This window comes from Tursiops truncatus, chromosome 8 (assembly GCF_011762595.2).
Source record: "Tursiops truncatus isolate mTurTru1 chromosome 8, mTurTru1.mat.Y, whole genome shotgun sequence".
In the NCBI taxonomy this organism is placed as follows: Eukaryota; Metazoa; Chordata; class Mammalia; order Artiodactyla; family Delphinidae; genus Tursiops; species Tursiops truncatus.
In genome coordinates, this window is record NC_047041.1 from 107,565,455 (window position 1) to 107,577,919 (window position 12,465).

General features: G+C 66.4%; 1 protein-coding gene across 1 annotated transcript in view; it reads right to left on the reverse strand.

Moving 5' to 3' along the window:
* Positions 1–6,285: 6,285 nt before the first annotated feature.
* Positions 6,286–12,465, reverse strand: part of LOC101320006 (mucin-5B) — a 33,167-nt gene continuing 26,987 nt past the window's right edge. Inside the window, exons 45-59 of the mRNA XM_073809457.1 lie at positions 12,135–12,321; positions 11,653–11,878; positions 11,384–11,571; positions 11,244–11,313; positions 10,909–11,009; positions 10,557–10,588; positions 10,120–10,300; positions 9,618–9,722; positions 9,490–9,527; positions 8,957–9,073; positions 8,483–8,569; positions 8,249–8,371; positions 8,067–8,112; positions 7,800–7,908; positions 6,286–7,126 (exon numbers count right to left, since the gene is read on the reverse strand). Of these exons, the coding sequence (XP_073665558.1) occupies positions 6,904–7,126; positions 7,800–7,908; positions 8,067–8,112; positions 8,249–8,371; positions 8,483–8,569; positions 8,957–9,073; positions 9,490–9,527; positions 9,618–9,722; positions 10,120–10,300; positions 10,557–10,588; positions 10,909–11,009; positions 11,244–11,313; positions 11,384–11,571; positions 11,653–11,878; positions 12,135–12,321 (1,833 nt within the window). The 3' untranslated portion in view covers positions 6,286–6,903. The remainder of the gene's footprint in view (positions 7,127–7,799; positions 7,909–8,066; positions 8,113–8,248; positions 8,372–8,482; positions 8,570–8,956; positions 9,074–9,489; positions 9,528–9,617; positions 9,723–10,119; positions 10,301–10,556; positions 10,589–10,908; positions 11,010–11,243; positions 11,314–11,383; positions 11,572–11,652; positions 11,879–12,134; positions 12,322–12,465) is intronic.

Sequence of the window (12,465 nt, forward strand, 5' to 3'; positions counted from 1 at the left end):
GCCTCGGAGCCATACCCCGAGTGCAGGGTCCGGCTCGGGTGCTGGGCCCCGCGGCCCTGGAGCACACAGGGGTGGGGCTGGCCCAGCCCTGAGTCAGCGGGCACTGGCCCCGCTGAGGACGTCGTGCAGCCGGGGATTGGGGGCGGGAGGGAGGGGACCCACTGCCTTCAGGTACGCCCCCCCCCCCGCCCCCATTATCCCTCGACAGTTTTCTCAGGTGCCCTCCTGCCCCGGGTCAGTGTCACAGTGAGAGCTTGTGCCCAAGGCCGAGAGGAGTTGTGTGCGGGCGGGGCCCGGGCACCAGGGACACGATGCAGAGGGTAGGGTACGCTCAGCGCTCGTGTGTCCCGGGCGCTCGGCCCTGCGTGTGGGGCGTGAGCCGCCGGGAGGCGCGGCCTTGGCTCGTTGAAGTGCTGGCTGAGGAGGGGACTCGGCCCACAGAGGGAGGGGGGGAACCCTCCCCACCGCGGGCCCATGTCTACACCACCTGCAGCCCGGGGAGCTCCGGGTGAGAAAGCCGCTTGGTGGAAGCAGCAGCTCATTTCTGGAGGAGCCAGTGTCGGTCCCGGGGCGCCAGCTCAGATGCAGGCGAGCGGGACCCCACCCATCCCAGCCGCCAGCCTCCCCTGGAGCAGCACGTGACGACCTGCAGTGTCGTGGAAACAGAATAAAATGCAAAGACCAAGAGAGTTAAAAATACCCACCCAGAAATGGAGAAGAACAGATAGAACTGTTGGAAATGCAGATACGGTCATGCAGTTGGCCCCTTGGTGGGCAGGCTTTTGCCAGATGGGACGTTGCTGAGGGATGGTGGTCCAGCGGGGGCTGAAGAAACCCACTGCACGCGGGGCCCAGAGGAGGTGGGGGGACGGTTGGTGCCTCCGGTCGGGAATCCTGTGAACCCCAGGGAACACGAGGTAGCTGTGCATCGAGTGTGTGATGCTGAGCTGGGCGTGGGCGGGGGTGTTACCTTGGGGTCAGCGGGTGGAGCTGGGGACGGGGGACGCGGACATGGCCCAGGTATGCAGCCTGCCCACGTCTCAGGGGCCCGCCACTCCTCGCGTGGACGTCCATCCGCAGCCGGGTGCGGGCTGGGTGTGCAGGCGCCGGGCAGTGGGTACCGGGCCGTGGTGGTGGCGGCGACACTTGCGTCTTTCATGTCGGAGGTCAGACATGGCCCTCCTCTCGGCCAGCCCGTCCCAGACGGCAGAGGAATCAGTGGCGTTCTGCCGGTGTCCATCCCAGTTGCACGTTCCAGGGCTGGGGAAATGACCAGTGGGTAGCTGAGTGGCCCCATAAGCCCCAGTTTTAAAGGAGCCTTGGCGTTGCTTTGGGCCCCTGCGGTCAGTGGTGGCCCCTCTGCCCTGGGGGTGAATGCCGTGAGCCCCTCTGGGAGGGGGTAGGAACCACCGCCCTGTCCACTTGCCCTGGTGCCTTGGGGCTCTCCCGAGGGAGCCCAGCCTCTCCTCCGGCCGATGGTTCTGGTCTGAGGACCGAGCAGGTCTGGACCTTGGGCGAGGGGCCGTGGCCCCCACGAGGAGGCCGACAGCTGTCTGTGCTGTCACTTGGTTCTGTTCTGAGTCCGCAGGCTGTCAGCGGCCCGTCCAGCTTGCCCCCATCACCGCAGGTAGCCGCTGCTCAGGGCGTCCGGTTGCCTCTGACCCCTCTGCTCCTGTGGGGCCTCAGCCCCCACCCCATCACTCTGCTGCTGGGGAGCCAGCCCCGTAACGGCATCTGCTGTCTTCAGCCGCACCGCAGAGGTCACCCGCGCTGGTTCTCGGCTGTGCAGGCGCCCTCTCACCTGTGCAGTGTCCCCGCAGCCCTGCTTAGCCTCCACATCCCTTCCTCAGCCACTGCGAGGGCCCTCCTGGGCTCTCCACCCAACGCGGACCGCGGTCGGTTCCGAATTTCCGAGAGCCCGCCCGGCAGCATGGTGAATCTGCTCCTGGGCCACAGCCAGACCCCCAACTGGGTCCAGAGCTTGTCAGGCTCCAAGATGCTTTCCCAGTGCCTGCAGCTGCAGTGGGCCCACGCTGTCCCAGCCTCCACGCTGACACCCGCTCAGTCATGGGCAGCGAGGAGTGGGCGGGCCCCGCAGCCATGGGGCCTCCGAGGACAGCCATCGCGGGTCCAGGCTCCCTTCCTCTCGGGGCTTCCTGGGGTGGCAGGTGCTGCTGCCTTTATGTTGAGCTCCGGGCCCGGTGCTCAGGGCCCCTCCTCAGGCTGCAGGATGACTGCTTGTCCCCAGCCGGCCCAGGAGGCCCCTCACTTCCCACCAGGAAGTCTGGAGACTCTAATGGGTGGGCCGAGCACCCTGGCAGCGGCTCTGGTCCTTCGTCTGGGTTCCCACGTCTCCTGAGCGCTAGGGAGACGGCACAAGGCCCGGATCCTCACCCATGTCCCGGCCAGCCCTGCAAAGGGAAGACCCAGGAGCCAGGAGCTCAGGGAGGCCTCCTGCCGAGCCTCCCGTCCCCCTGCAAGGCTCCTGACCTCCACCTGCTCCCCATGGCTAGCGGGGCAGCTTCCCAGCCTCTCTGGCAACTCCCCGCCCTCCCCACACCCAGCCCCTCTCGATTGGGTCATCCAGACGTACCCGTTCCCTTTCCTCTGCTTGGTGTCCATCCTGCTGGGATGCTGGGCGGTCAAGCACGGGCTCCTGCCTGCACATCAGGGCTCGGTCAGCACTTGTTGGACGAACAAATGCAGGAGAGTTTCTGAGCTCGGCCGGTCCCCCTCCCCGCCATGGCCCCAAGGGTGGCAGGACCTCCCTGGGCTGGGCTTCCGGGTTCACGGGGCTCCCAGAGCGCAGAGTCTGGGCCTTCGGGGCCGTCTTCCCTGTGCCGACAAGGAGAGCGGTTTATTATCGTTCTCTCTTCCATTTTTATTTTCAGAAGTAATGTTCAGAACATCCCTTGGAACTGTTGATTTCTGAAAAGCAACCTTTGTGGAAGCAAAGGCTGCAGCCCAGTTTGATGTTTGACTTGTTCTGGAGGCAGAGCCCCGTGTCCAGGGCCGTAGTCCCCTAGCACTCAGCGGAGCTGTGTCCCCATCACCCCGAGGGCGGAGGGCGGGAGACAAGCCAGCACAGCGAAGCGGAGCGCGGGGCTGCTTGGGACGAGCATGTCAGTGGCGGTCTTGCTTGACAGCTTTCTGCGCTAACACGCCAGCCTAGCGAGAAACACGCGGTTCGCTGAGCGCGGGTGTCACTGTGAAGCGCGTTAAACCCAGTGATGACAAACGTTCATTCAGTAATTTGCAACGTTGTCACTAAGGCAATTATCCTCAGTGTCTATTAACTGTTAGGCACTGCCAAGATTCAACCAATAAACCTCGTTTAGGACAAAATGGAAAAGTGAAAAATTACAAAAATTGCAGTGCAAGGGTTATTAGTGTGGAAGAGCTGTTTTCTTTCTGACATACAGCTGGCCCGCTGTTATTCCTGTGGACATCAGGGCAGGATGGACAGAGCGTGTGGACTTCACACCAGCGCAGGGGGACGCGTCCGGTGCTGGCCGAGGGGCGTCCTGGAGGAGGGCCCGGCTGGGGCCTTGGTCTGGGAGGGGCTCTGCTGAGCTGGAGCTGTGGACGGACCGCTCGGCGGCCAGGCTGAGCCCTGGGCCCCCCGCAGAGCTCCGTGCCCCCTGCTTCCACAGCTCTGCTCTCAGGCCCCAGACAGGCTGGGAAACCAACGTGGCCTGGGTTCAGCGAGGGAGCAGATTGGAGGGCGAGTGAGGACGTGACCCCCGGGTACCCGGACAGCAGGAAGATCCGTGCCAGGCACCCTCCACACCCTTCCTAGGATGGAGCTAGGATGAGTTGTCTCGTAAAGAGCACTGGCGGAGTTCTGGAAACGTCTGTGACCTGCCCGGGCCCCACGCCCTCGGCCCTTCACGCATCGCACAGGAGCTGCCCCCAGTGAGCCTGGCAGCAGAGCTGGGTCCACTCAAGCTGCAGAAGCCCACGCGGGGTCCAGGCCACGACACCAAGCAGAGGATGAGGGCGCCTGGCGTCCGCCCTGATGGGTCAGGGAGCCCAAGACCTGGGTGGGGGGGGGCCACGACACCAAGCAGAGGATGCGGGCGCCTGGCGTCTGCTCTGATGGGTCAGGGAGCCCAAGACCTGGGTGGGGGGCCACGACACCAAGCAGAGGATGAGGGCGCCTGGCGTCCGCCCTGATGGGTCAGGGAGCCCAAGACCTGGGGGGGGGGGGGGCCACGACACCAAGCAGAGGATGAGGGCGCCTGGCGTCCGCCCTGATGGGTCAGGGAGCCCAAGACCTGGGGGGGGGGGGGCACGACACCAAGCAGAGGATGAGGGCGCCTGGCGTCCGCCCTGATGGGTCAGGGAGCCCAAGACCTGGGGGGGGGGGGGCACGACACCAAGCAGAGGATGAGGGCGCCTGGCGTCCGCCCTGATGGGTCAGGGAGCCCACGACCTGGGTGGGGGGGACAGTGGGACCCCAGTCAGGCCCCTGAACTCAGGGCTGGACCTGGCTGACCAGCGGTGAGCCTTGCCTGGAGCAAGACGAGAGCACAGAGCCGCCCAGGGCTGAGAGGCAGCACCTGGTGCTCCCAGGGTCCCATGTCTCAGCCGCCCTCAGTGACCGTGGGCTTGTGGCCTCTGGAAGGAGGTGGGGTGCAGCTTGTCCAGCGTCGACTTCAATAATAACATAGCCAGTTGTTTCACCAGCAAAAGTGAGTTTATTCGGGAATAGCAGAGGAATTGCAGCTCAGTATCTGTGAACCGTGGTGGCCCACAGGCACATCCAGAGAACAAGGAAGGGGTTCTTGCTTTTATGGGGAGAAGGGGGAGCTGGGAGGGGCTGTGATATCCAGAGCCCATTGGAGGAGCTGGGGGTCCGGAGTAAGGAGGCTTCCCATGGGCTGGGCCGCTGCAGTCTCTGATTGGCTGGGCTGCCGTGGGAGGAGAGAAGTTTCCTTCCTTCCTCCGGACGGCTGGGTGGTCCGTAGAGATGCCTTCCTGTCAGGGGCGTGCAGGGGGACGTCTCTTCCTGTTTGGGGTAGTTGATGATGCGCTGAGGGCATGAGAGCTTCCCCTGCAGGCCTGTCCCGACTCCAACTTTAGCTCAGTTTCCTTAATTAATTCCACACCAGGCAGAGAGAGAGCCTGCAGAGAGCACATCTGGACCCTGGTCTCCAAAGTGAGCTCTAGTCTGTGACGGGTGAAAACACTTCACACACGTGAGCTCTGGTCTGTGGAGACGGACACTCATTTCACAGGTGCCTTGGAAACGCTTAGTTTTGTAAGAGGTGCGTGGGTCTAAGGAAGCAGTCGTGCCCTGAGAATGACTGACGTTTAGGAAATGCTGTGTTTTACACGTGGGTTAACGAAGACACGGCTGGGGCATGACTTGGCCACAGCCCCCCCCCCGCCGCCCCAGGAAATCAGACTGTGAGACGGCAAGCTTACAGTTGACTCCAGTGGTGACCGAGGCGGGCAACTGTAACCTCGTCAGCCCTCCTGGACCAGCTCCGGCCCAGTCCCAGGGTGGCCTGCCCTGACCAGACCTCGGTGACGTGAGCAGGAAAGGCCACTAAAGAGACCACAGGCCCCGCCTTCCCCGGGAGCTGAGGACCGCAGCCCATGGGGGACAATGTAACTCACTGTGGCTGCCGTTCCCTGGGTGGGCAGGCGCACACAGAGCGCAGAGGCAGGTCACGTGATGCAGGAGGCCCCAGAAGCCCCCCGCCCCGCACACGCTCGCCAGGCTTCCTTGGCCCCGGCCAGCACCGCCTTTGCCTCCCCGGTGGAAGCCCCACCCTCTCGTAGCTGCCCCTGCCCATGTGGACACTCAAGCTGGGGCACCACCCCAGCCTTGCCCCCAGCTCGTCCCATCCCATTCCTGTGCTGGCAGTGTTCTCCACTCTGGATGGGGCAGCAGAAGAGAAAGGCAGCAATCCCTGCCCTCGGTGGAGAGAGAAGCGAAGGTCAGATACACAGCAAGTTGACGTGTGACAAGTGCCTGAAGGAGATGCCCCGCAGAGCGCAGGGAGCGCTTCCCACAGATGCCCTCTGCATCCCCCGTGGGCCTCCCCCGTTGGCTCGTCTGGTCTTTGTGCAGCTGTGAACCAACCTCCTTATAAAACCCGCGTGTTTGAACCTTCGGATGACCCCTGACTCTGGCCAGTACTCCCGCAGCCCAAGACTGACCCTGGGGGCCTCTTGCCTCCTGCCCCGCCTGTCCCTCCCGGAGGTCCAGCAGGGGTGTGCCTCTGGACAGCCCGGCCCACACGTGGAGGGGACATCCGCCAGGACCAGGAAACGTATGTGATGCTCGGTGTTTATTTTCAGAGACGGGGGCTGGGTGAGCAGAGCGGGTGCTGTGGGGTGCCGACCCCGCCGGGGCCCGTCCCTTGGCCCTCGGAGCCTCAGGCCGGGGTCCGGACGTGGGCAGGTAGCCAGCCTTGCCCGGACAGGCCTCAGTCTGCGCTCAGCTGCAAGAGGTGTAGCCAGCGGGCACCTGTGCACCGCGGGGCTTCGAGGGGCAGTGGGGGGCACACAGGCCCGCCGTGGGAGCAGCACGGCAGTGGGTGTGCAGTTTTCTCCGGGGCATCCCTCTGACACCAGGACGGGGGTGAGCCTGGGTGGAGCGGGTGCTTGTGTTTCAGATGAAGGTCAGGGCCTGAAGGCCAGGCAGGTGGCCAAAGCAGGCAGGAGGGGCTCTGAGGGCAGGTCCCCCCAGCCTGGGGTCCTCCTCAAGCCGACCCTCACTACACTGTCACCCGCCAGGGCCTGGGTTTCACCTGGGGCAGGTGTAAAGTGGGCGGGGGCAGTGGTATCCACGGAAGGTGTGCGTGGGCTCCCGCGGTTTCCGTGGTTGGGTGGTGCGTGTTCTGGCTCCAGGTGGGGCAGGTGGGGCGGGCGGAGGGGGGGCAGAATGCGTCAGACAATGGTGGACCCATAGGTCGGGAAGTTGGGGGTGCTGTCCTCGGGAGCCTGGGCCGAGGAGACGCAAGATGGGCCACAGCTGCACTCGTCCACGTGGGTGTAGGTGTGCTGGAAGGCCGTCCCGTTGGGACACTGCATGGTTACCACCTCCTGGTGGGCCCTGGTCTTCTTGCAGCAGATGCACGGGCACTGTGTGGCCCGGGCCCCCATGGAGTACCTGCAGACGTACGGCCCTCAGGACCTGCTCACCCAGCCACAACCGCCCAGACTGCCCGGCTCCTGGTTTCTCGGGGGTCGGGAGACAGCGGCCCTGTGCCTGTTCCCTGAGCGCTCGGGGCTTCTCTGTACTGGCCCGGGCAGCGCTCTCGGTCACTTTGAACCCCGACCTTCCCCAGCCAGGCCCCCTTTCTTCCCCACAACAGCTCCTCTGACTTGCTGACCCTGTCAGACCCCTCCTCCAGGAACCTGCCCAGGGCCCTCCAGCCAGGCCTGGACCCATCCTCCTGCCTCTTCCAGCCCATCTGCTCACAGCTGGCTGCAGCCCGGGCATCGGGGGTGGGGTGGGGCTCTGCCAGCAGCTCTGCCCAGACAGTCTGGTCCCCCCGGATTCTGCCCGTCCTGCACGTGGACTCTGACCTTTGGGTGGTAGCCCTGGTGCCCTGCCCCACGTGGCCCAGCCAAGCTCTCCCAGGCTGGGCTCTGGGGGTCAGGGAAGGCCCCAGGGCTGGTGCAGCCCTGTTGGGGCGGCCCTTCTTCCCTTCCTGTAGCGAGCTGGGCCCTCCAGCCCCAGCCCAGCGCCAGGTGTCCGGCCAGGGACGGACACAGACACGTGGGGCACCGGGTGGTGTCCCCGTGTGTCCCGGGGGTGGGGGGAGGCGCGGGCCGCTCACCGGGCCGCTCCTGGGCAGAAGCCCTCGCAGAAGGGCACGCTGACGGCGGCCTGGGTGGCGCAGCCTTGGTGTCGCAGGACCGTCATGCTGGCGCGAACCTGGCAGGAGTCTGGGCAGACGAAAGGCGGTGGAGGCGGATCTCTGAGGTCCCCGCCCGCGCCGCACCCCCACGTCACCTCCCGCTCAGGGTCGGGTTCCGGCGGCGGGGTTGGCTTCGGGAGGAGTCAGTGGGCGGGGCTGGGGGCGGGAAGGCGGGCCTCGACTTACCCACTTCCTCACAGGAGTAGCAGCAGCCGATTTTCCTGAGGATGCCCTGCGGGGGAAGGGGGACAGAGAGCGAGCTGGGGCAGGCGGGGCCTCCTGGGGTGGGTGTGGGTGGGGCTCCCGGGTGGGTGTGGCTCTGGGCGTGGGCGGGGCCTCCGGGGCGGGCCTGAGCCCCAGACACACACCCTGCAGCTGGACACGTCCGGGCACGCGACGGGCGTCGGGGTCAGCATAGGGGGCCCGTTCTCAGCCTGGCAGTGGTACAACGTGCAGTTGTCCACGAGGCTGTTGACCCAGGTCTCATTGGGCTGAAATAAAAGGGGGAGAGTGGGGGCCGGGTTGAGGATTATCTGGTGGGCAGAGAAGAGCTGGCGGGGAGGGTCTCTGGGGCGCGGGGATTGAGACTGAGCCCCCCTTACCTGGACCAGCCGGCCGTCGGACGTGAGGCAAGCCGTCTGCACGCACTCCCCGCAGCACTGCCCGGCCACCCTCGAGTACTGGAAGCCCTGGGGACAGAGGGGGGGGTCACGTCCCTCAGCCCCAGCCTGGCTCGTCAGCCTCCTGCTCTCCTGCCCATATCCCAGGGGCCCAGGGCCTCCCTAGCAGCGCCTTTCCTCTGTGAGGCAGTGTCCCTACCCTGCCCCAGTGTCCCCTCTTAGCCTCACCCCTGCTTCCAGCACCTTCTGCACTTGTGCCCTCCAGGAACCTGATCCCAGCCCTGCAGGTCCTGCCCCTCGCCCAAGACCCCTTCCACCATCCTCCTGCTTCACTCTCTCCCTTTGGGAAGAAAAAAACCCCAGTGAAGCCTGAGCTGGAGACCCTTCCTGGACCCTAGGGTGTGGTGGCTGGGGGCTGCCCCAGGGGCCTGGGCCTGCCCAGGAGGCTGGCCTCACCTGGGGACAAGTGGTGTCGCAGGCATCCTCCTCACACAGCACGGTCGGGTCATGGGTGTCCACGGACAGGCAGGTGCATGTGTGGCAGGGAATGACAGCTGGGAAGGTTGCACCGACCTGCAGTGGACAGGGTGAGGGGAGGTGACACCGAGGGCCCTGAGGGGCACCAGGGCCAGGACCTCTCCCCGTGTCGGTGAGGCCCACAGAGCAGTCTCTCCTCTTCACATGGGATTACGGATGTACCTGCTGGCTAAGCACAGACCAGGGCAGGCAGGGGCCCCGGGCAGGCAGGAGGGGTGGGAGGGTTCAGTCCTGCCCCGAGGCTCTTGCTGGGAGAGCTAAGCTCCCAGAGGCTCTCTACAGAAGGTGCCTGTATAGGGCCCAGAGCCTCGACTCACTTGCTGTCATGGCGGGAGGGGCCGAATAGGGCTGGGCGTGGGGAGACGAGGAGTGGACACGGGGCATCCCTCGGCGGATGTGCCCACCCCGGACCCGCTCTCCGCCCTACCCCGACCACCTAGCTGAGCCCTTACCCCGTAGACGGTGCCGTTGTAGGTGCACAGCTGAGGCCCTGGAAGGGACGAGAGGGCTGAGGACCTGCCCAGGCAGCGGAAGGAAGTGTTCAGACCCCCCCGGCGCCACCCCCACCCCAGAGACTCACGGCAGCTGAAGGTGGGGCAGCAGCTGTCCTCCGCCTGGGTGCAGGCCAGCTCCTCTCCCGGCCTACACTTGGGTGGGCTCTGGGGGCACGTGCTTCTGTTGCAGACTGCGGGAGAGTTGGGGGGCTGCCTGGGGTGTCCCTGCCCTCTGGCCTCTGGCTACTCTGGTTCCCAGGGTAACACCTACCCTCGCTGGACCAAAGAGCACCCCTTCCATGGGAGCTGACGGCTCTCTGCTGCCCTGCAGGGTCCCCACGCTTTGTCACCTCCCCGGTCTTCCCCAAGACCCTGGGTGGTACCAGGGCACACCAGAGGTCATCAGCTTCATTTTTAGGTGGAAAAATGAAGGCCCAAGAGGCCTCCCCACCTCGTGGTCCAGCCAAGTCCAGCTAGGACCCTGCAACCCTGCTCCGCCCTGCAGGCCTGCCGGCCAGGCGGCCTGTGCCCAACGCCGTCCTCTGCTGTCTCTCCGCTCCACCCGGTCCCCTGGGGTGCAGGCCTCACCACACAGAGTTTCCATGCAGCAAGGGTTGTCGGCCAGGGGCCTGGTCTGGGCCACGAAGCCGGCCCGGCCGCATTCCTGTGGCTGGCCCCGGGCCTCGCACTGCACGGGGGCGCACTGCACCGACACGGAGTCTTCATCACACACGCAGGACTGACAGTTGCTGACCCACCGCTCTCCGGGCTGGAACAGACCAGCTCAGGGTCCCCCAGGGCTCCTGGGTGGTGCCCCGGCCTCTGGGGCTGCGTCCAGCAGCGGGTCAGGCCCCCGCCCTCAGCCTCCCCGTCTCTGGAGCAGGCGTGTGACGGTGATGCAGCTCACGCTGGGGTGCCCACACCAGCCCCTCCCTGGCCCGGGTAGAGCTGCCGGCCCGAGATGGGGACGCCCTCCCTCCTTCTGCTCAAGCAAGGAGTCAGGCAGCTGTGCGCAGAACACTCACGAATTTGGGAAACCCATCTGGTCCCACGCAGGCTGGGAGGGAAGAACGGGGAGAAAGGGGGTCACTGGGAGTGCCGGGGTTGGGGCCCAGCAGGCCTGGCCACCCCTCCCCCCAACAGAGGCCTCTTCTTCCTGCTGGGGACAGAAGCCCCCCGAGAACCCGAGGCGGGTGGTCACTTAGGAGGGGGCTCAGGAAGGCTCAAGGCCACCCTGCGCCGCTGGCAGAACTGGGTGGGCGGGGCCAGGCCGGGGCGTGCCCGCCCCGTGGCCCTCGCATCCCGCTCTGCGGGGCTGGGGAGGGCCCAGGTGTGGGGCTGCGGGGCTGGGGAGGGCCCAGGTGTGGGGCTGCTTACGGCACTCGGGCACGCAGACGTCCGTGTGGGAGTTGAACAGGATGTGGCCGTCGGGACAGAAGCAACCCTCCGCCAGCCCCCTGCTCGCCGGGCTCTGGCTCCTGCAAGGCGACCAGGGCAGTCCGAGGAGGAGTGCAGTGGGCATGGTGGGGGGCTGGGGTCACTCCGGAAGTCCAGGGTCGGAGGTCAGGGTGGGGGAAGGGCACCCTGAGATCTGGGGCTTGGGGTCCCGGACCCTCTGTGGGTCTCCTCCTGGGTCCCCCCAGACCCTTCAGGCCAGCCTGGGAGGCCTGCTGTCCCCACCGTCCTATCCCGTCCCCCTCTGCTGGGCTCACCTGGAGTCACAGGACTTGGGCTGCACGGGGCCACACGGCTTATACACCTTGGTGGGCGGGCAGGTGAGGTCTGCGGACACACGGACGGGTGTCAGGTGGGCCATGGAGGCCAGGGCCCCCGGCGGCCACAGCCGACTCACCGCACAGCCCGCTGGTGGCGTTGCGCCAGTCGGGGCACACGCCCCGGGCGCGGCAGAGCGCAGAGTAGGCCTCCAGGCTCTGGCAGAGCGCTTCAGGGCGGTCAGGGCGGCCGGGCCTGCAGCTGTCGCTGACACAGGTGCTGAAGAACGGGCCGGGCGGGATGAGGCCGTGGCACCCGGCGAACACCCTGCGGGTAGGCCCGGTCAGAGGCCAAGGCGATGCCCCGGGGGTGGCTGCCCCCGACCGCCAGCCCATGCAGAGGACTCACGGGCTCAGCATCAGCTCGCAGAGGGGTTCCGGGGGACACGGAGTGGAGGTGGGTGTGCTGGGTGCCGGCAAGGGGGGGCTGGTGGTCGGGGGCAGCCCGGTCGGTGCCCAGCAGCCCTCCCCGCTGCTGTTGGCGACCAGCCAGGACCAGGCCATGTCCTGGCAGGTGGGGGCCATGGTGCCATCGGGCCGGCGACAGTCATCCCTGCGGCTGTTGGTGCAGGTGCCTGGGGAGGGCGGGGCAGGCGCATCACTGTAGGGGGGCACTGGACCATCCTGTTCTCCCCTTCCATCCCCCAACTTCCCTGGCAGCCAGTCAGCTATGAAACACTGCTTCCTGCCAGGGCAGGTGGCAGGGGGAGCAGGTGGGAACCTGTGGCGGGGGCAGGTGGTCAAGAGCCAGGGCCGCCTGGGGGCGCGTGGCGCAGCGGTGGTGCCCGGCCCCTCGCTCCCCCAGCAGGCGTCCTGCGGGGCCCTGCTCACCACACTGGCCCTCGGTGTTGTAGCTGAAGCGGCTGTAGGACAGCCGCGCCTGGAAGACCCGCCCGTTGAAGATGACGCTCACGCCGACAGCGGGAATCTCGATGCTCATCTCGGCGGCCCCCGTCGCTGTCGCGGTCAGGCCGTTCTTGCTGAAGCTCGACCTCACCGGCATTTGGCCAAACAGGATCTGGGGACGTGACCGGGAGCCCATGACTTGGGCCAGGGGCAGCGGCCTGGCCTTTGGGGCTTTGCCTGCCGGACGCTGGGCCCCCTCCTCGGCATCTGCACCCCGAAGCGCAGATGCCGCCTCGGGCCTGGGGTCACAGTCGGC